This window comes from Canis lupus, chromosome 32, assembly GCF_003254725.2.
Source record: "Canis lupus dingo isolate Sandy chromosome 32, ASM325472v2, whole genome shotgun sequence".
NCBI lineage: Eukaryota > Metazoa > Chordata > Mammalia > Carnivora > Canidae > Canis > Canis lupus.
Genome location: NC_064274.1, coordinates 29,108,275 through 29,131,719, shown reverse-complemented (window position 1 = coordinate 29,131,719; position 23,445 = coordinate 29,108,275). Strand labels below are relative to the sequence as shown.

Here is a 23,445-nt window from a genome sequence, read left to right as displayed (position 1 = left end):
CCACCCAGGTGCCCCAGAGCTCATATACCATCTTAATGGAGGAAAGGGAAAAGAAGAAAGAGTACTTATGACAAAACAAATGACATTTAGGAAAGCTAAATGGGCCCTTAGAATAGATGTCATGTTTGGTAGTTCTGTGACTATGTATGTTCAGGTGATCTTGTATCCAGATAGTAAGAATCAACCTTCCCTGGTTGTGAGGAAGAAAACAGGATTTATGACAGCTGAATTCTTGCTGGGGGAGTGGGTACTCTGCTGTCAGACAGATAAAGGGAGTTAAGGAAGAAAGCCCCTTCCTGACTCTCAAATGCCTATAGCTCAAAATAATTTTTATGCCACAGTGGCATATTCTGGACGCCTTCATCGTTAGAAACGAACTCATTAGAAATAAACTGAAGCCATATCCTAGATCCTTGTCTGCATCTTAGAGCATCACGAAGTTCTAGTATCGGACTCTTGAGTCACTCCTGGGTTTTAAGAAGGGGACAGGATTGTGCACACAGGGTGGGAAGAGGAAGCAAGGAAATGCTTCTGTATAGATCCTGGAGGAGATGCAGAAGGCTTCCATATGATGGTAGTAGATAGGGTGGTAACAGAGAGATTTAACATGTATTTTGAAGTAGAGTCAATAGAGCTTAGAAATAATTTGACATGGGGATGGGCTTGATGAAAAGAGAGGAATTACCCAAGACTCCTAGGTTTCTGGCTTAGGATCATTTTTCTTAGTTTATTTCCTTCAAAGCACCACAATTAAAGCAACTGAAGCCATTATCTTGTTAATATATTTATGTGTTTATTCTGTCCATCTAGAATAATCCTGTCCAATAGAAAAGTAAGGTAAACCACTTATGTAATTTTAAATTTGCTAGTAGCCACATTAAAAAAGAGGTGAAATTAATTTTAATGATTTATTTTGCTTAATTCAATATATCTAGAATATGCCTAGAATATTTTTTCAACAAATAACCAATATAACACTTACAAGAAGTTTTGCAGATTTTTTTTTTTTTGTATTAAGTCATCAAAAGACAGTGTGTATTTTACGCTGAGAGCACATCTCAATTCAGACTACCACATTTTAAGTTCCTAAAAATCACCTGTGGCTAGTGGCTATGTGTCGACAGTGCACATAGTATGAGCCACCGAGGGTGTGTCCATTCAGTCTTGTTCGCTGCTATCTCCTGCAACTGAAACATTCAATGGCACACAGTGAGCATTTGATATATTTTGGATGAACCACTGAGTGCCTGGTTTGGGGGACCCTATTGGAGGCAATCGTTTTGGGGGTGCGGATCAAAGCTTCCATTTTAGACTGATTCAGTCTGAGGTATATATGAGGCCTCTAAGTAGAGAAGTTAAGAAAGGAAGTAGATATTACAGTCTGGACTAAAAACAAAGATCTGGGTGGAGATGTAAATTAAGCACCTTGATGGGTCCTAAATCCAAAGGAATCATTGTGGATTACCTTTGGAAAGAGCATAGAGAACAGAAAGAGCCCAAGACTTTACCTTTAGAGATACCAACATTTCAATGTTAAGTGACAGAAGGAAATCAGGGAAGTGTGGTGGTGCCAAGAAGTCAAAAGAGTAAGTGCTTCAAGGACAAAGGAATGGTCTACTGCTGAGAGGTCAGGAATTTAAAAAACAACAACAAAAACAAACCAAAAAAAGGGTAGGATCATCAAGATCTTAACAATGATCCTGCCACACATTCCACAATCATCCCCTCTTTTAAGCCCTCCTTATAATGCTGAGTCAAAGAGAGATTTTTTTTTTTTTAATTTTAAGTACAAAGAAATCTGGCCTCCAAAAGGTCAAGAAGCTCAACTACTTTATGTAAGAAACAGATTACGCCCAAGACTCTTGGTCCAGTATTACTTACAGAACATATTTTAAAGCATTGGGAATAACAGGAAACTACAGAGGTTTATAGAAAAAGCATGACTATCTGTGCCTTTACCAGGACTGAAGGTTTTGAGAATAAATGTACATTTGGCATCATCTTTCATATACGGAACTAGACCAAGATTACATGTTGGGGATTTTTTGCAAGTTTCCTAAGTGCCTTCTGCCCTCCATTTATAATATCTAACATTCTTACCACACTGTTCCTCGTAGGACTCAGTTTCTCAACCTATCTTAGGCAATGCAATAATACCACTTCTGCAGTGTATTAATATAAGTTAAATAGCTTCTTTCAGGAGAAAGATCATCAGCAAACATTTTTCAAGTGTGTTGTTATAGGTAAATTAAGCTTTCTTTTCTGTCTTTCAAAACAGAAAGAATGAAATGATCTAGGTTAAACTCTATGGCTAAGTCGTTGCATGACCTTGAATAAAACTTCACCTTTCCTGCGCCTCACTGTTCTTATCTCCGGAACAGGGGAGTTAAATCAGAGGCTGTCTAGTTCTCAAAATAACATGACCTAATGTTATAGTTAATTAGGGTTAACTCTGTCCAGATACTGAACTTCTAGTTTGATCAGGTGTGCGAAGATCGTTCCAAAGGAAGTCAAGAAACCTATGAATCAATTCTAGGGGCACCACCAGCAACATGGGACATACGGTAATGGCATGATAACTCTCCTGATCGTCTCAAGGACTGAACCAGGTAAAGTATGTCTTATAATCTGTATAGTAGAGAAATTAGGAGTGTAATTACCGTTAAAGTAGATCTTTGAAACCCCGTTATACGTTATCACTCCAACAAGTAGCAGGCTGAGTCCCTGTTACTTGGATGGTTAGGTCTTGTGACTCGTTACTTCTGTGGGTTACAGGTACTGACATAGGCTCAGAGTGAGAAAGGAGACGACTGGAGGGCTGGGTCACCTCCAGAGAGCGCCTATCTGAATATTTACAAGAACATCACGGGATACACCAAAAATAAACAAGAAAGAAAGGGGGAAGAAGGGCAGCCAGCCGGGTGGCTCAGTGGTTGAGCGTCTGCCTTTGGCCCAGGGCGTGGTCCCGGAGACCCGGGATCGAGTCCCACGTTGGGCTCCCTGCATGGAGCCTGCTTCTCCCTCTGCCTCTCTCTGTGTGTCTCTCATGAATAAACAAGTAAAATCTTTTTAAAAGGCCGGGGGGGGGGGGGGGGGGGGTGGGGGAGGAAAGAATTCTCTGGCAGAAGAGGAAGAGGTGCAAAGGCAAGACCAAGCTAGGGAAATGGAATAAGTAGCAAGGATGGGGGGCGGGGGCGGGGGCGGGGGCGCGGAGCGGGAAGGGCAGGGCAGGCCCGGGAGCCAGGGCGGCCGGGGGCAAGGGTGGCGGCGAAGGAGCTGCCAGTCCGGCGACTCGCCAAAGCCCGCACCGGGCGGAGGAGGGGACCGGGAGGGTGGGGCTTGCGAAGGGCAAAGGCAAGCCAAGACTTAAAAAGGGAGATGGCCCCAGCTGCTTGAGGCCGCCAGTGACTTCCGAGGCCCAGGGCAAGGGACCCCACGAGAGATCACGGCGGGGAGGCCCGCCGCCAGGCAGCCAGCGGAGCGGGCTCGCGAGGGGGGCACACGCACGCGAGGGAGCGCCCGGCCGCCGCGCCACCATGTGCGAGCTGTACAGCAAGCAGGACACCCTGGCGCTGCGGAGGAAGCACATCGGGTGAGGGCTCCAAAGGCGCGGCGCGGCGCGGTCGCCCGGGGGTGAGGTCCCCGCCACCGCCGCACCTGCGCGCGCCCGCCCGGGGGTCCCCGCCGCACCTGCGCGCGCGCGCCCGCCCCCGGGGGTCCCCGGCCGCCGCCTGTCCCCGCGCTGCCCGCGCTCCGCAGCCCGCCGAGGGGGCGGAGGGGGCGGAGGGGGCGGAGGGGGCGGGGGGGTGCGGCCGGCGGCTGGAGGGCTTGACCCGCGAGGGTCCCGAGCCGCAGCCCGGGAACTCCACTCCCGGGACGGGCGCTGCGACGGGAGATGGGTAGCTCCCCGCCACGGGCCACCAGCTCGAACGTGTCTCAGAATTTATGGGCTCAAAATAGTTGTCACCGCGGCCGTGAAGCAAACTCATTCTGACAACTTCTGCCTCCAGCGGACCCTTTCTTCCTGCGTGCTTGGTTAGCAGATCGAGGGCTAACCCAGGCGGTGTCCTAGCACAGGATCCCGCAGCCTGTTTCTGGCGGGGTGGAATGCCGCTCTCCCGACGTGCTCGCCCAAGCGGCGCCCCCGCTGCGCTCTGCAGATGCGCTGCTCTCGCCGGTCCGCTTCTGTTTTGCCCGCGTTAGAAGCGTCCAGGACTGGCCGTGAAGGGGGACCTGGCCCCTGGTCCTAGGACGGTGTCTCGTCACCTGTGCGACCTCTGTCCAGTTACTTTAATTTCCCCTTCTGCGGAAGCAGGAGTCACATTCTGCTTCACAGGAGCGAGCCCGTGAGATTATTAATAAGCGTGATCGGGTTTTTAAGAAGGCACGTGTGAGTATGAAAGATGATCGCAGGGTTCACGCGGAATCCACGCTGTCCCGGGCGCACTCGAGACAGGACTGGGGAACGTAGGAAAGAAGAACTGGTGTCCTCTTCTGAGAAGTGCTGGCCGGTTGCTCCTACTCATCTGCTGGTCTCAACCGGGGAGGTTTCTAGATGCCTCTTAGGAGACTGGTTGGAACTCTCATCCCCGCATAGGAAAAGCCCAAAGGGTCCTATTCCTCCCTCATTAGCCAGGCAGCCCGTTACTCTTTTCTGATCACCAGTCTGTTCTGTTTAGTTTTCAGTCCCATGTAGTAGTTAGATTCCAATGCAAATTCAGTGATTTCAGAGAAACTAAACCGAAGCAATTCTGTGAAGGGAGGAGTGGAGCCGTGGACAGCCTGATAGAATTTTACCTGAAGTCTGAGTGGTGAGGTGGAAAGTACCCACAGCAAGGGAAGGTGAAGTCTGCAGTGAACAGCCCACATTCATGACTCAAAGGTTTTCTTTGGCTTTTAACTCACAGGTATATAAACTCACAGTTGGGATTGAACCAATAAGAAATTCTCATTGAATATTAGTTTCATTTTAACTGATGACACTTAAGCTGAGGCAGTTTTAAATTAAGATTACCTATACACAATAATTAAAACAGTTTCTAAAAAGTTGCATATCAATTTAATATATAAGCATCGAATCACCCTTCAAAATACCTCCAGTGCACGTGCCATTTTCTTTGTGCAGGCAAAGTCACCAAAGTTAAAATAACATATTCCATTTTAGTTTCTACATGTTCAGAGGGTGAACATCAGAAAACTTTGTGATGTTTCTCTGTTGCTAAAATTTATACTCCAGACATTCATCCAAATAACCAAGAATATGGATGACTTTTTATTATGCTCAAAATAATGGATTAAGGGGTAAGAAGAATAGTTGGATTTCATTATTTAAGAATGGTAAATCCATTTGATACAGGACAGGCACCACTTAAAAGACTTAAACCAGTCTCTTGTAAAATCTCTTCTACAGTATTTATTATCAATTTATTTGTACTTAGCTTTCAGTGTTATTCATTTCTTTAATTAGATCAGAAGAGGAGAGAGAGAAAGCAAGCAAGCACTGTCTTGGGTTGTGGTTTGGACAGTCTACTTCCAAATTGTTTGTTTGTTTTTTTTCACTTACTAGCTGTGTAATTTTTTTTTAAGATTTTATTTATTTATTCATAGAGTCAGAGAGAGAGAGAGGCAGAGACACAGGCAGAGGGAGAAGCAGGCATCATACAGAGAGCCCGATGTGGGACTCAATCCAGGGTCCCCAGAATCATGCCTTGGGCTGCAGGCGGTGCTAAACCGCTGCGCCACCGGGGCTGCCCTAGCTGTGTGATCTTGAACAAATTTCTTGATTTTTCTGTGCCTCAGTTTCCTCACCTATAAAAATGTGAATAATAGCCCCTACTTCATTTGATATTTGGGAGGATTAAATGAAATACTTGTAATACTTGTTGCTTCCTGACACATAGTAAACTTCAAAAAAAAAAAAAAGTTAGGTTTTTGGTTTTTCCTTTGTTGTGTTTTGTTTTGTTTTCTGGTAGAATAAAACTTCCCAAAGAAAAATTAGTTATTGATGTGTGTAATTAGAGCTGTCAGAGTTGATCCATGTACCTCTAAACAGAGTTGTCAAATCGTGGCAAACCTAATATAACAAACATATAAACTGTGAGCAATGTCACAAAGGGGGGATTAAAGTAGAAGGTTCCATGCTATTGTGAAATGATAATTTTAAAAAAAATAACGTATGTCACCCAGATTGTGTTTTTCCCTTTCCTTTATGTAATTGAAATTTTCCACTGATCGTGACCTTCAACTGAGAAGGAAAAACACGGAGCAGTCCTTCCAGACCGAAGTGTTTCCTTTCATTATTTCTAGGCCCTCCTGCAAAGTCTTCTTTGCTGCGGATCCCGTCAAAATAGTGCGAGCCCAGCGGCAGTACATGTTTGACGAGCGAGGCGACCAGTACCTGGACTGCATCAACAACGTTGCCCACGGTAAGCGTCCTGGTCCTGTCCCTGCTGTGGAGCGAGGCAGACGCAGCATCACTAAGATGTGCCCCGGGCGGCAGGTGCCTGGGCCTCTGGGGGGGGGGGGGGGCGCAGTGCTAGCCTGGCAAAGTCACAGCGCACTGTGGCAGGGAAAGCCACTCAGCTTTTTTTCTTTCTTTTTTTTTTTCCTCCCCCTTGCTTCAGAATTCCCCTCACTTCCCATGGAATTTAGAATTGTAATTCCTTTTTTGGGTTTTTGCCTCCTAAATTTTAGTGGGACACTGTCACCCAGAAGTGGTCAAGGCTGCCCTGGAACAGATGGAAGCGCTGAACACAAATTCTCGATTCCTCCATGACAATATTGTTGAGTATGCCAGGCGCCTGTCAGCAACCCTGCCGGAGAAACTCTCCGTTTGCTATTTTACAAACTCGGGGTATGTTTTGAGGTTTCGCACCTGCCCCCATTCCCACCAGTCTGGTTTTTTACCCTCTCACACATAACCTTTCTTTTTTATTCCTGGTGGAGCATATACGGCTAAGGTTTCCAGAGATTCTTGCCCTTTACTAAATGACAACCCGATGGGGCCTGATGGTTCTGTTTCTTTGGCTTTACTTCATGAGCTTGTGGTAGATAAGACCCCCAGCAGTGCGTTCCAGGGTTTCTGACCCAGTCAGTGACACTAACATGTACATGCCACTCAACTTTTTATTACTGAGGCTTCCTTGGTGAAAGATGGGGAAAGCAGACCTGGTATGCCTTCCTATCCCTAAAGGTTAAATCCTTGGGTGGTAACGATGGCAAAAATATCCAAGCCCGCCGTTCATGTGAGAAAACCTAACCAGTCAAATGACTCTCACCTACTGAGAAGGTAGAGTAAGTAGCTAAAGAGTCAGTGGGCCTGGATAGTTTTTTTATGGCATGAATGAGGGATTTTAGCAAAAAAAGAATCCTACTAAACAAGCCATAACTTTGGTAAAGCTTTTGATTGACTTGCTTCTTAGGCATTCAACATTTCCTCAACACAAATACAAAAAAGGCAAGAGGAAATTCAAAAGAATAGATGTGTTCCAGCCTTTAAATTCTGTAAATCCAAGTTATTATGTATACATTCTGTGGACTATTATGCAGACATTAAAAATATGTTTTTGGAACTACATCTCTAATGACAGGTGAAAAGCTCAAAATGAGATGTTATATTGGGAAGAAAGCTGTACAAACAGCAAAAACTCATATTTTAAAAATTATGTATATGTATAAATGTATTAAAACTATTAGAAATTCTGTAAATGTTCAATTATATGATACTGTGATTCACTTTTGTCTTCAATGAAATTTTAAACCAAATTTATAAGCAGAAGATTGTCCCTTTTTCGTTGTAAAGAATTAAGGTATTTTAGGATCTAATTTATTGTTCTAAAGCATTTTTGCCTTCAGTACATTAAATATTTGACTTTGATTTCTAAGGAATCCTCTATTGTCAAAGAGTGCTGTCACCAGAGACTGGAGGTGACAGACTTAGGACAGTACAAAGAATAATCTTAAAGTTAAACAGACTTCAGTCTGGATGCTGGCTCTATGTCTTACTAGCTGCGAGAACCTCTGCCTCCTTCACCTCTCTGACGAGGTTTCTTTATCCCTAAAAAGGAGATGGCAACCCTTGCCTTGCAAAGGAGTTACTAGAATAAATGCAAACAAAACACTGAGCGTGATGTCTGGCAGATAGTAAACATCCCACAAATGATTGTTTTCTTTTTCTGTGTCTGAGTAGTATATTTAGGCTATCTAAGCCAAATAGAAAAAAATTATGATCTTTATTTTATCGATAAGGAACTGATCGACTATTGGGTCAGTACAACCACAACATAGTTTAGTGGTCAAGGTGATGGGCTCTCCCACTCCCATTCCTCCCTTTGAGATCAGGCTTAATGTGGGCTTCCCAATATTCTCAACGTTAGTCACCTACCGATGTCGCTGCTGAACTGGGCAGAAGTTTGAAATGAGCAGTGTATCCTTTGAATTGGGTTTCTTCTGTGTGTCTCGTTCTTTATTGAAGATATCTGGGAAACTTGTGTTGGAAGGATGAAGTGAGATCACCGAGTGGGCAAGACCAAAGGGGAGAGAGAGGATTCCCCGTACATTTCTGAATGACTGGGATCTTACAACTTTTGTAATTAACATTTTGAAATACTTGAAAGAGTGTATTGAAATATTTTAAAAAAGAACGTATAACCCCTCTCTCTGAGTTGTCTTAACAGATCTGAAGCCAATGACTTAGCGTTACGTTTGGCTCGGCAGTTCAGAGGCCACCAAGATGTGATCACTCTTGACCAGTAAGTTGTAGGTGCAAGACTTCTAAATAAGAAGCTCCTTTAAGAGACAAAATTTTACTGTTCCTGTCCATAGTAATACTACAAGCATATATGGAGGAGGGTGGATACATGGCATGATGATTTTTATTATGTATTAAGGTATCAGGGCCAGCTTAGGCCTGCAAGATACTTAATTCCGTCTAAGTTCCTGCAAATGGAGGGGGCTCTCTTGGATGCTGTGATCATGGCCTTATGGGCTTTGCATGAATCATTAACTGTTTATTGAGCCACTATAATGCATTACTCAATATCTTTCAAAATAAAAATAGAATTGATTTCTTCAGACTCTATACGTTCACATCACTACTGTGATTATCCACTGTAATTAATTTAAAAGATAACAATTTAGAGCAAATTTTAAAGAAAATAAGAAACCAAGTACTTTCTCCTTAGTTTATGACTATTACCAGCCATTATTTAATCTCATCTCTTTAACATGAATTTATTACATTTAAAATAAATTCATTTTCTTTTCATTTGTTTTCTACCTCTCTACCCCCCTAATCTCAGTCACAGAAGATTAAATTGAACACAAACCTCATTTCTTGCCATTAAATAGGCTTCTCTTGTGTTATGCGTTGGACCATATGTTCATTTTCTATTGCTGCTATGAGAAATTAACCACAAACGTAGTGACTTAAGCAACATGAATTTATTCTCTCATGGTTCTGGAGGTCAGAAATCCAAAATGGGTCTCCCTGGACCAAAATCAAGGTGTCAACAGGACTGTGTGCTCCTTCTGGAAGCTCCTTCTGTTTTCTTGCCTTGCCCACCTTTTAGAGGCTGCCTGCCTTCCTTGCTCGGGAGCCCTCCTCTCATCTTCAGAGCCAGCCATTCCACCACTGCCCCCAGCCTCACCTCACTTCCTCTGCCTCTGTCCACCATCCCCTTGCCTCCTCCTTTCGCTTGTAAAGACTCTTGTGATTCCACTGGACCCTCCAGGATTGCCTCTCCATCTCAAGATTCTGAATTTACTCACATCTGTGAGGGCCCTTTGGCCATGTAACATATTCCTAGGTTCCTAGGACTAGAATGTGGGCATCTTGAGAGGGGGTGCATTGTTCTGCCTACCATAGTTCATTTTTTGTTTCTCTTTTATTCCCGTTTCCCCCCCTCACCTACAAACAACTGTTCTAATCTGTTAGATGTACATCTTTTATTTTTGTATTCCTTTTTTTAAAGATTTCATGTATTTATTTGAGAGAGAGCATGGGGGGCAGGGGTAGAGGGAGAAGCAGACTCCCTGCCAAGCAGGGAGCCTGATGCGGGGCTGGATTCCAGGACCCTTGGATCATCACTTGAGCCAAAGGCAGACACTTTTTTTAACTGACTGAGCCACCCAGGTTCCCTATTTTTGTATTTTTATTAATATATATTATGTGAATCTGTTTTAATTTTACAAAAACTGCTATAAATCTCTTTCTGTTTTGAACTTTTTTCCCTCGGCACTGTTTCAAGTCTGTATTACTGGATGTACATCTAGTCTCTTAATTCAGTGTTGTCTGGTAGAAATATAGTATGAGCCACATAGGGCATTTAAAATTTCCTATTAGTCAATATATTCAAAATATCACTTCAACAGTTAATATAAAATATATTGAGTTTTTCTTTTTTTTTTTTTTTATTAAATCTCCAAAATCCAATGTGTGTCCTACACTTACCATGTGTGGGCAGTAGCTGCCATAGGGGACAGTGCAGCTCAAACTCCTGCCTCATCCTCCCCACAGAGGAGGCTACTGTCACTCTCCTTTTCTCCTCACTTCTGGAAGTGACTCTCATTGAGCATCCTTGTACGTGTGACCTTATGGACCTTTTAAGAAGGTCTTAGGGATAAACACCCAGAAACAGGATTGCCAGCCCCTAGGGGTCCCAGAAACATTGTTAATTTGACTAACTACTGCCAGATTAGTCTCCAGAACGGTTGCATGAAAGGTCCCATTTTCCCCTATTCTCACCAAAACCTTATAATACCCTGCTTTCTCATTTTTTTCTAACTTCTGCCAGTCCAATAACTAAAATGGTATCAATGTTGTTTTAATGTGCAGTTTCCTAATTATGGGTTTGAGTATCTCTTCAGATACATGCATTTGTGATTTCTCTTCTGAGAAGTACCTGTTCATATTCTTTGCCCATTTTTCTTTTGGGATTCCCATCTGTTTCTTGTTGGTTTGTGTTTGCTGATATAGTCTAGATCAAAAGATTTCAACCTTGACTGTGTCTTAAAATTACCTGGGAAAAAATTTCCCTAAATGCCAATGCCCAGGTCCCACACCAGACCAATTAAAGAAAATCAGAAGTGGATTCCAGGAAACACTATATATTCTTAAATTTCCCAGGTGTTTCTACCATGTGGGCAGAGTTGAGAACCACCAGTGTGAATGAGCATTTTACTTTGAAACATTTCAGAATCTTTTCCCACACTATCATGTGTCTTTTAGCTTTGTCCATGGTATCTTTCAACAGAAATCTTTCATTTTGATCAGATCAAATAAATAAAATTTTCATCATACGGTTTATGTGTTCTAAGTTTTGTTAATATCTCTCCCCCTACACCTCCCACATCCCCAGAGCACAAAGATATTCTTTTTCATTTTCTTCTACTGCCTCATATGAAATCTACCCCTGTGTTACATTTATGTGTGGGTGTGTCTCTGATTTGACCTTCTGTCCCAGTCTCCAGTTTGTTCTCATTTGGATGCATGCTAACTTTATTACTGTGGCTTTGTAGCATGCTTTAATCTTGCTAAGGGAAGTCCTCTCTCTTTGTTTTATCTATTCATGGGCTTTTTAAAAATTTCTTTTCCAGATCTCCCAATTATGCCTCTGTGCAAGAAACAGAAAAGGGAATATTATAACCACCTATATTTTAAGCAAGAGAAAAGACTCTCACAGCCACTTGGCCATCTCTCAATCATACTTCTTCCTGAAGAGACCTCCTGCTCTTACAACTTGTGTTTGCCCAGCATATGCAATCAGACATCCCATAGAAACCATTCCAGACAGAAACACAGCCCATTCTGTGATGTAAAGTTGTTTTTAGAATTTACTAGAATGTAACTGTCAAATAAATTTAAAGGATACATACTTTTCAAGTTTTTCATGAAGCTATAGAAAACAATTTTTACATTTAGACAACCTAATTTAGCACACCTAATATCATCCTAAGAAATTAAGTTTTCTTTGCCTGCTTAAAAAAATTGTCTATGAGGATACATACTTGGTTTCCTATGTGTTTTATTACATGAACAAAGAGAACTGGACAAATTAAATGGCCAATCTTGCCATGAAGAATTAGATCCTGTATAGTTCTATCTGGCACTAAGGTTGAGATTTTCCCTTGATGACGTACAATGCTATTTTTCATATACTACAAAAACTTCCTTCTCTGAGTGATTTTAGTTACTGTTCTTTTTCTTTCAGTGCTTACCATGGTCACTTATCATCTTTAATTGAGATCAGCCCATATAAATTCCGAAAGGGCAAAGATGTCAAGAAAGAATTTGTGCATGTGGTAAGCATCTTAGAATCCAAAAATCAAAAAAAAAAAAAAAAAAAAAAGAATCCAAAAATCAGAAAGTTAGTACTGGAAGAATGCCTAAGGACAATCCAGCCTGATCCTTCCATCAAAATGAAGCTATGAAAAAAGAAACTAAGATCAAGAGCATTTATGTGACTTACTAAAGTCAAAAGGCCAGAAAATGACAGGATATGGTTTAAAATCCATTGATGAGCATCACAATCAGCAAATTAGCATAGTGGTAGTGAAAGCTATTATTCATTGCTATCATTTTATTTTCCTCACCTTTTGGTCTTCAAGTTTTCTGTCACTGATGCCAGCTTGAAATTTGGAGTTAAATCTAACATGTATGAATGTCTTAAACTGCTCTATGCTAAATTGTTATATAGAGTTATGAAGTAAAATGAAAAGTAAAAAAAAAAATAAAGAAACCAATCAAGTCATTGTTGAAACATAAAAACTCATTTGGTTTAATTAAGGATCAGTAGTCTTTCATAAGAGAATTGTCAGTTCTTTCTTCCAAAATGTTAAGACTTGGCATCAGTGCTAAAGCATTCTAGTTTTTGGATGATTGCAGTTTGCCATATAGTCGGTAAGTGTTGGTTTATTTTCAATATAGAATAGTTAATAAAATTTTCATCCATTGAAATTTTCAAATACAGCAATCACACTTGTTGATTTGAATGTGTTCTTTATTTGAATAGGGATGCAGTCTTGACTTACAAGGGTCTAGGAGCAAATCCAAGCTCCTGTTCACAATACAAAGACCTCAGCTTTCACAGAATTCAGGAATGTTAAGGAAAAAGAACAAAAGAACCTAGAGTCACTTAAGTCCACATAGTTACCTTTCTAAATGCTCTTGTGGGGAAGTGCCTTTTTGCAATAGCTCATCTGTCCAAGACGTGAATCTAAAGAAACTCTACCATTTGGTTTTCAGGCACCAGCTCCAGATACTTACAGAGGAAAATACAGAGAAGACCATGCAGACCCAGCCAATGCTTATGCAGATGAAGTAAAGGAAATTATTGAAAAAGCTCATAACAGTGGGAGGAAGGTTTGTATTTATAGTTTTGAAAACAGCTTAACATCTTTTATGAAGTGGACTGAAATCACTGTGACACACTGGAAAGGTGGAAAAGGATTAGATCTCAATTCCCTTTCTATTTTTCTCCACTTACATTTCATTCAGCTCATGTTTCAAAAAGTGCATTATTATGATCATCCTCTAAGATTATCTATTTTTATTTATTCTGGAAATGCAATCACTATGCCTGTTCCAGGACTGGTGGCCTAATTCTCACTTTCCCAGTGGGATGCCGACTCTTGTCCAAAGGGCTAGAGGGAGAGAGGATTAGGAAAGGTGATAGGCCGTGGACAGACTCTTCCAAATGAAAGTAGCATGGGGAGCTGAAATAGGAAGAAGGGGAAGAGTCATAGTGGCCTTGGGGCCTCTGAACCAATGAGGGTTCCTAGGCCCAGGAAGCCTTGGTGCTTCCCTTGAACTGGTACAACTTTCCTGAAGCTGCAGACCCTGGTTTAACAAAGGCAAAACAAATGTTTCTCCAATCTGAGCCTGAGCTTCAAAGACAGAACCAGAATCGTCTGGTAAGAAAAAGAGTTTCCGTTTTCTCAGTCTTCACCCTACTCAGCCCATTTGGGGGTTATTTATGTGGAGTTTTAAAGTGATTTGATATATGCTTTGCCTTTAAACTGGCTTATGGCATCAACATGGCAATACAAAAATCTTAATTGAGATAAAAAATGAAGACTTTGCTTTTTCCAATTCAAATATATTTATCTTAGTGACTAGAGAGTCATTTGTATTTAACGGTTTTCTTCCCATCCAATTCATTGTTTGTAGCTGCACAACTAGTCCCAAGTGCTACCTGTTATGGGGAGCTCTATATGCTTTTCTTTTTCAAGGGTAGTCTGTATTTTCTTACACAACGGTAAAGAGTGCTTCTAGAAAAAAAATTCACATTACCCGGATCACGTGGTATTTTTGCTGCTAGAAGGTTCGGATAACTTTTTCAATTACATTAACATTCAGTAGTTACTGACTTGATGCTGTTCTGTTAACAATGCTGAAAGCAATGAGCAAATAGAAGATGGAGGCTTCAGAATATTAGATGTGCTTGCAAAGTCAGGGGATTTTAGAGCAGCAAACTCTTAAGTCCAATGGCTTTGTTTTATAGCTAATAAATGAAATATTTAAAAGTGAAGAACTTAAGCCAAGGTAATATAGTTACTGGATGTAGTCTGGACTAGAGCCTTGGTTCTGTTGACTCCATATCTCATCCTCTGCCTATGCTTTCTCTTCTTGATTCAATGGTACCTATTTTCTACTCCTCCTTTCTTCCTCTCTAGAGCATTTCCTTTGTAATTCCTCTTGTGAATTGCCTGATTCCACTGAGTTAAGCCCGGTTCAGGGTAAGAACTAGAAATATAGCATAGTAACTAAAGTGTGCGGCCAGAAGTCACCCTGGACTTTCCTGAGAGCAAATTCCAGGCTCAGGCAGTCCTCCTTCACCAAGCTGAGGAAACAGGCACCACGATAATGGGTTTAGAACCTGGGTAATTTTTTTAGAAATTCGTATCAAAGACTGCTCAAAACATCATTCTTGTTCAGTTGATCCTAAGGAAAACACTGCATTTAATTTTTTTTAAGATTTATTTATTTATTTATTCATGATAGACATAGAGAGAGAGAGAGAGGCAGAGACACAGGAGGAGGGAGAAGCAGGCTCCATGCCAGGAGCCCAATGTGGGACTCAATCCCGGGACTCCAGGATCGCGCCCTGGGCCAAAGGCAGGCGCTAAACCGCTGAGCCACCCAGGGATCCCCTGCATTTAATTTAATAATGGAGAACTGGAGGTTGCCCTTCCTCCATTTCTCATGGTAGTTCCACTGGTACTCTAGAATTTTAGAAACAGGTGCTTCAGATCAGTTGCTTCTCCAATGCGAACATCTTTTCTTTTTGTCATCAAGTGGCCTATTTGCTACTTGACATAGGTCCATTCCCAACCATTTTGAAAATTACCTGCTCTGTTAAGAAGTCCTCTTTTTTAGGGGGTTCAAGGGGGACCTAATGGACTTTGACGCCGTCTTCTCTTGTATAGATTGCTGCCTTTATTGCTGAATCCATGCAGAGTTGTGGCGGACAAATAATTCCTCCAGCAGGCTACTTCCAGAAAGTGGCAGAGTATGTACTTGACCTGGGCATTCTTTGTCAAACTGAAGGCTCTGTGACAGTTCTGAGAGGCCATATTGGTTAAAATATTGAAATACTTCCAGACTAGCTGGTCAATAGCCACTTTGGCATGCCTGCCACACCAGGACTCCCCAGAACCCCTCTACCTTCCCAAGATCCAGCAAATAAAGGGATAAAGGGTTTACACGTGGTCCAGCAGGGGGAGCCTCCGGGGCTGGGCTCCGGTCCCCAGCCTGGCCTCCTCCCTGGCTGGTGCCCATGCCTTACCAATTAGTAAAACTTTGAAGATTAACCCTGCTAAACACTACTTCTTGTTCACTTCTCTCTCTTCCCACTTAAAATACCACAGTATAGCTTACTTGAAGCAGCACAAACCTAAATAATAAGAATGTGTCTACTCTGGAAATTATGTGATTATATTTCAAAGTCAGTGACATCATGGAGATGTCACTGGGGATTTGAGCACGGAAATGTTTTTGACAACGATTCCAGACCTCAAGTTAACATTTTCTTAGGCCCTCCATAATCGGTATCTTTGTGGGTGGGTTTGGGGATTCTCGATGACTTGAAAACATTAGATTTCCCTTTTGCTTTGCAGATATGTACACAGAGCAGGAGGTGTGTTTATTGCTGATGAAGTTCAGGTGGGCTTTGGCCGAGTTGGGAAACATTTCTGGAGCTTCCAAATGCAGGGCGAAGACTTTGTTCCGGACATCGTCACAATGGGGAAACCAATGGGCAATGGCCACCCAATGGCATGCGTGGTAACAACCAAAGAAATCGCAGAAGCCTTCAGCAGTTCTGGGATGGAATACTTCAATACGGTAAATTTTGGCCTCCCCGTTTGTGCTAAGAGGGGAAAATATTGTGTGTTCTTATACTTCTTGCCAATGTAGTAAAAAATAAAGTTTAGTATTGCCAGCTAACTACCCCAGGACCCTAGCCAAACTTTTATCTAACTATATTTCATTCTCTGGCATAATTCTTGTATTTTTCCTTGTGTATCTTTCCCCTTTCTAAAATGATTAATTGTTCCAGTGATAAATGGTTGCCTTGCTAAACTCTAGAGATTATGATGTTTTGTTCACAGGTGGTATGATCTTCTTTATTTTGTATCACATTTAAATTCCCCAAACATTTCTAAAGTGTTTAGATGATACAGTACTATAAATGTTATATGGCTGTCACAGGAGATACTAAAGTTTCTATCTTTCGGAAATTTTATTTCCTTGGTTTTACCCCCCAAAAGTCATGAACTTTAAGCTTGGAAAAATTATTATAGTTTGTGCCATATGTGTAATAGGACTTGTGACAATGAAAAGTAAGATTCAAATCTAAGGACATAAATTATTGAGAGAAAATGCCATTGCTTAGCTGTTTTTACACAAGTGTTCAGAGGTAGAACCCTTATCCCCCTCAGCGAACCACACTCTGAAATTCTTAGTTCCCAGTGCAATGTCTGGTTTTTGTTTAGATGAACTAATAAATTCCCTGATAGTCCTTCATACCAATTATGCAGCATGGAGAATAAAATTTGGAATTAATTTTCACTCAGTCGTAAACAAATAGAATCACACTATATTCCAAATCTAAAAAGTTTACATCGCAAGAGAAAAATTCACTGAAATTATATCTTTACCTGCTTATGTATGAGCCAATTTCTCGTAGATGAAGCAATACCAATAATTCAACCATTGTGGATTCTTTTAAATCTTTTTTCTGCAGTATGGAGGAAATCCAGTATCTTCTGCTATTGGTTTGGCTGTCCTGAATGTAATTGAAAATGAAGACCTTCAAGGAAATGCCACTAGAGTGGGGGATTATCTTACTGAGTTACTCAATAAACAGAAGGCTAAACACACTTTGATAGGAGACATCAGGTACGTTTATTATGAAATTGTCGTGTGGCTATTCATTTTTCCAAATGAAAATAGCTTAAACTTTATCTTATAAATTTAAAATAAATTACATAAAACTAAATCTAGAAAACACTAAAAAACATTTTTAAAAACCTCATTCTTAATTTAGAACCCTGATATAAAAATTAACCACTGTTAACCACTGTATATATCGTTCCCAACTTTTATACTTTAAAAAAATAAATAAAGCCAGTATAACTTTAGCCCCTAAGAGATGAGAAGAAGTAACTTAAAGTAACTCTTAAAGATTTATTAAAAATTATTAAAATTACATCCTGGAAGACTTGGTATTTTTCATATATATAAACATTGAACATTTATCATCATTACTGTCCTGAGAAACTAGCATAAGAAGGTTGTTTCTTAAGACTTTTTCTTTTATAATTAAGTAAAGAAAAAAAACTGGGTGACAAAACCAAGTTGATTTCAAAAACTGGAAAGACCTGTGGCACTGGATTGATATCTTGGATTAGTTAGAATCAATAACAGGTTACCCCTACAGGGAATTATATCCAGCTTCAAATTAAACTGAAGTTTGGGGACAGTGGTAATATTTTATGACAATGCAGTATCTGATAGAGCATCTGTCATGTTTTCTCTCTTTACCTTCCTCAGGGGCATCGGCCTGTTTATCGGAATTGACTTGGTGAAGGACCGGCAGGAAAGGACCCCCGCCACAGATGAAGCTCAACATGTCATCTACAAGTAAGAGCACCCCGACACCCGACTTGTCTCCCGCCTTGAAACCTGTCCCCTCTCCCCCCGTACCCCCCATAACTTGAAATCTTCTTTTACTTCCCCCCACATCTCCAAATAAGGGAAGTTTGAGACGCATGCAGTTGATAAATGTGGGCTGCTTGCATGAGAATACTGAGCTGCTCTGTGTTCACATCATTCTTAAATAACCTGTTACTAGTTGTATGCACTCACGCATATTTCCTGCGCTAATTAGGATGAAAGAAAAGCGAGTCCTTCTCAGTGCCGACGGACCTCATAGAAATGTGCTTAAAATAAAACCACCTATGTGCTTCACGGAAGAAGATGCGAAATTTATGGTGGACCAACTCGATGAGATCCTAACAGGTCTGTTCACTGACATTTAGGATGCCACCTTGTCCCACACTGGGTCATACAGAACGTGCGTGGGGTTTTTCACAACAGAAGTGAAAGAGATTGGAAATGAATGTGCAACTTTGTATGTAGAACTAGAAAAAGGTAGCTGAAAAGGTAATAACTATGTAGACTCTTCATTAAATCTAAATTTTCTGCCCGGGCTCCCACAGCTCCAGCTCTGGGTTTTTAAGGACCTGAAGACAACTTTATTTTTCTCTACTTTCACTTTTTAAAAAAGCTGCAGGTCTGCCTTACACTGAGCACCACAGATGCTGCAGTGTACAGTGTGTTAGCATTTTGCCTTGGAAATGTGAGAAACATTAATAATAAAAATTATAGGTTACAGGTTAACAATCATTTGCTATATGCTGAATTGCTTGACTTGTGTATTTCACTTACTACATTAACTCTTGAGGCTTTCTGTTTGCCATTCAGAATTAGCCTTGTCATAGGAATTTATCTTTTGCTTACTACCTGTATTATATACTTAAGTTCATTTGTTTTTCTGTTATGAACATAAATTGAGCTTAAAAAGTGAACTAGCAATGTAAAACCATGTTGGAAAACGTAACGTACTGTCAAATGTTAGAACATTTTTTATTTTGCTTTAGTTATATTTTCAAGATTCAACTTCTCTGCTCCCTTCTCAGACTTTTGGGGTTAGGGCAAGGCCGATAAGCCAGGAATTGATATATCATACAAAATAGATTGTCAGTGTTGGAAAACTTGAGAGCCAGCCCAAGTTATCTTTAATATGGTCACTGTCTTTGAACCAAGAGTACTCTCACACCCACACTTGGCAAGCATTCTTCACACACCTGCGTGAAGGGCCAGGTGGAAAGAAGAGTATAGGATGGGGCGAGTCTGTACCCTTGCTTCAGAGTCATCTCAGAGATTGAGCATTAATAACAGTGAGGTGAAGAACTTACTTTGAATAAAGTGAATGGGGCATACCTAACACAGGTTTAGTGTCGCTTGTAAATGATAATGATGAAATGCTACAATGAAAGTTTAAAAGCAGCAATTCTAATAGTGACATGTTTCAAACACAGTACATTTACTTCTCAGTTCTTCATTAAAGGTATTTTTATTTTTAAAAAAGTATTTTTATAGACAGCAAAAAGTTTTTTTTTTTTTAAGATTTTTATGTTATCCTGTCTTCTCTATTGTATCTTCTTTGATGTAGTTTTAGAAGAAGCCATCGGAGCCAAAAGTGAGAGTGTAATCTCTGAGAATACTCCATGCAGAGCAAAGGTAAGAAAGAGTCTGCTACTCTATTTTTAGGGGAAAATTTTAAAACTTTGGAAAATTAAAAGTAATGCAAAGTTTTAAAAAATTGTACAATAACCTTTAGAATAGAATCCACCTTTGCTAGGGTTGGCTTGCTGTTGCAATTTTGAGTGCACGATTACATTCCAAAACAAGTGTCATACCACTTGAAAGAAATAAAGCAGGAGCACCTGGGTGGCTCAGTCGGTTAAGCATGTGCCTTCAGCTCAGGTCATGATCCTGGGGCCCTGGGATGGAGCCCCACATCAGGCTCCCTGCTCAATGGGGAGTCTGCTTCTCCCTCTCCTCCCCACTTGTGCTCTCTGTCACTATCTCTGTCTCTCTCTCTCAAATAAATAAAATCTTTAAAAAAAAAAAAAAAGGAAAAAAAGAAATAAAGTCAAAGAGCCGTTCTTACAGGATTATACCCATAACCAAAAAAATCCCTCATGCCTGCTAAGGGAACCAGCAAAATATAGAAAGAAATGATGACAAATGTCCTAAGCTCCTTCCTGTTTGTCTGAGGGCCACCTGACACCTACACATCACTCTTTAAAATCAGCAGAAGCATTGGCAGTGAGGCTCCAAAATGCCGGGGTTTGGTCCTGAAGTGAACTAAAGCATAAACCTCGACTGGCAGCCGGGGCCTGGGAACCCTCTGGCACCAAGTGGCCTAGTTTCTGCATTTGATGTGCTTCCAGCAGAGGGCCTTTCCATTCTCTCCCCGAGCTGCCCAGGGTGTGAGAAAGAGCTCCCCGGCTCAGAAAACAGAAAGGCGAAAACTTGAGAGGCTCTGTTGCATAATTTGCTATTTGTTTATGACTTCGATGCATAAAGGAACACTCAGTGCCTCGAGTCGGCCTGCACGTACAGTGCAGTCAGCAAAGTCCTTTTTCTGGTGGAAAAACATTAGGCCCTTTGAATGAGAGCAAATGATTTGCTAACAGGATTGTTTCTGTCTCTTGGTGGAACACACACCAGTTGTAGAAATCAATTCTTATCTGAGCATGAGAGTCGCTTATCAAGCCCAGGACAGAATCGTAGCTGAGAACTAAGCAAGCATTGAAAAGAAGCTTACGAAAAAGGGAGTTCACCATGGGAAATCGCACATTGGAGTTAGCACACATGTTCCTGAAATTTTGGCTCGGAGTCCCACATTTTATGTTGACATGACATTTCAGATGTCTGTGGAAGAGACTCAGCAGGGTAAGGGGGAGGAACGAGCAGGGCTGCAGTGTTGTGTGGTGCTATGTTTGCCCGCTGCCTGCTGAGTCAGCTGTGCAGAGGCTGGGCAGGTCAGAAGTGCCGGGCCTGCTGGAGTCTGTGTGCCTGTCTTACAGATGCCTAACGAAGCACACTCGGAATTGCTTGGTGAGGGCGCCTCGGACCCCAGAGAAAATCCCGGCCAAAAGAGAAATGGACTGTGCACAGATAAACATTCCCTGCTCAGTAAGAGGCTCAAGACATGAGAGATTAGCATTTTAAAGCAGGATGAGTGTCCAGGGTTATAGAGAATCAATGGAAGTGTGTCTTCTGTTAGTAGCTGGATCCTACCCTCCAATAGTAAAATTTGCATTCCATTTAGATGTGTAAATAAAAAGATAAGGGAGTAGAAAGAATAAGCCAAGTGGTAATCAACCCATGTCAAGATGATTAGTTCAGCCTCTTGCCTGTTAATTCCTTACTTGAGGTTTCTGAAAGTACTTTATTTATTCTACTAAACTTATGCTTCAGACTGAAAATTTGGGTTGGCAGTTTTACTACTCATGTATTAATGTTTGAAATGAGAGAGCAAAGTACAATAGGTTCCTAAACTTTGGATACTTAGTGCCTTAAAAGATGAATGAATCATTATTGATGTAATTTATGTGTATATTTTGGGCTATAATAGAAGATGAGGTAAACCAAAAAATGTTTACTAGGAAAGTGTACCCTTCTTTTGAAGAGAATATTAGGGGTAGTAAAATCAAAGCTATTTGGAAAAAAATCACATACAGCAAATGTTAGGAAGTTAGTGGAGAAATCGGACCTCTGGCTAAGGACGAGGTTAGTCATGATCCTGTGGAGTCATGGTCGGGTCCTGCCAGCAGGAAGGAGGATGAGGAGTAAACCCAGCAACACTCACGCAGACATAGCTGGCACAGCAGCAGTAGCCAAAGCGCTGTGTTCAGTCAGGAGACCTCGGCTCTGTAACGTCAGATTATGTCACGTTGGCAAGTCACTTAGCTGTCAGGTAAGAAGTTAACCGGTCATCTTCCTTTCTCATCAGATTTATCAGTACCCAACACACCCCCACATGAGAGTGGGAGCACACACACACATTTTTAATAAGACATTGGCCAAGGGAAATGAGGAAATCTGGAACCTCAAGAGTCTCTCTGTAACATGCTGGGACCACAAGACATTCACTTGGAAGCCAATGAACTGCAAGAAATTTGTTTTCATATTGACTGTGCATTCTCTCTGTCTTGCCATCCTAAGACTTGTTAAACTTTGCATTTTGGTTTTTGTTCCTACTGGAGAGTGAATAATTTTGCTGTCTGTTTCATGGCAGCTGAGAGGGATGTTGAGAGGAAAATGATTGTAAAATCCTCCTTTCTGAGTTTGTCATTAATTAAAATGCTATTTTAAAAAGCAAGGTCTCATTAAATACTTTTTCCTCCAAAAAAAATATAACCGACTCTATGGATTCTGGCTAGATAACACTGAGATTGGTCCCCAGGAGCTGGCAAAAACTAGGGGTTTAGAGGTCTCTGTGGCTGGCTTCTATGGAACAAGTAATTGGATCTTTCACAACACAGATCAACACCCCTTTGAGCACCACCTGTGGGCATGTGCAGACAGTAATTGTCCTCTTCATTTTGGAGTGGGTATTCAACAGAGGAAGGAGAAAATAACCCTGTGTTACACGTTTTCCAAGTATAAAATAATAGAAAATTAAGACTTTATTCTTTGATATACTGCACTCTTCTTCATTGCCTATAAGTTAGGTTTCCTTGATAAGAGGAGAGATCTAGAAGTAAGTGACACCTTCCTGAATGCAACAGAGACTCCCTGTGTGTGAGGCTCCTGGTAACTGCCTCATTTCTATGACATCACAACTGAGGTTGTGTCCATTCGGGTCCCCTGGGTCTCTAGATCAAGTCCCAAGACAGATCCAAAACCAAGATAGTTGGACATACAAGTAATAGTTTAGGGGTAATGCCTGTGAAAGATAAAGGAGCAGAGAAGCAGGAGTCGTCAGGAAAAGCTTTTGGGCCTGACATGTATGAAAAGAGAAGAACCAGAGTGGAGATTTGAGTAGGAAGAGCCTCAGCCAGAGAACAAGAAAGCTCTGAGAAAAGTCTCTGCCAGCACACTGGGGACACAGGCTCTCAGATTGCACATAAAGAACCGCGGGCAGAGATGACAGGGCCCTAGATAGCTCTACAGGCTTCCCTCACTGACCAAGAGCTCCAGGAAGCACATATCCTGCTTGAATGGTGCTGTGGATCTTGAAGATGCTGGAGCTGGAGGCCGTCAGCTGACTGCTCTCTCACCACAGGCTCCCTGTTGAAGGGAGAGCTGAGCAGCACACCCCCGTGGCTGCCATGGTCTGCCCCTTGTGCCACATACATCCACTTCCC

At 41.5% G+C, this 23,445-nt stretch overlaps 1 protein-coding gene across 5 annotated transcripts; it reads left to right on the top strand.

The window, feature by feature from the left end:
- The first annotated feature begins 2,590 nt into the window (after positions 1 to 2,590).
- Positions 2,591 to 22,453, top strand: ETNPPL (ethanolamine-phosphate phospho-lyase). 5 transcript variants are annotated; one of them, XM_025465874.3, is made up of 13 exons: positions 2,591 to 2,609; positions 6,307 to 6,425; positions 6,694 to 6,853; positions 8,664 to 8,750; positions 12,210 to 12,300; positions 13,244 to 13,360; positions 15,427 to 15,509; positions 16,117 to 16,342; positions 17,244 to 17,398; positions 18,053 to 18,142; positions 18,390 to 18,520; positions 19,737 to 19,804; positions 21,160 to 22,453. In XM_025465874.3, the coding sequence occupies exons 2-13, from the start codon at positions 6,371 to 6,373 to the stop codon at positions 21,286 to 21,288; spliced, it is 1,392 nt and encodes a 463-aa protein (XP_025321659.1). In that variant the 5' UTR covers positions 2,591 to 2,609; positions 6,307 to 6,370; the 3' UTR covers positions 21,289 to 22,453. The 5 variants fall into 5 exon arrangements, with proteins under 5 accessions (XP_025321659.1, XP_025321656.1, XP_035565565.1 ...); XM_025465871.3 differs by lacking the exon at positions 2,591 to 2,609 and adding an exon at positions 3,383 to 3,592 and having other exon boundaries at positions 8,676 to 8,750; XM_025465870.3 differs by lacking the exon at positions 2,591 to 2,609 and adding an exon at positions 3,384 to 3,592.
- Positions 22,454 to 23,445: the final 992 nt, after the last annotated feature.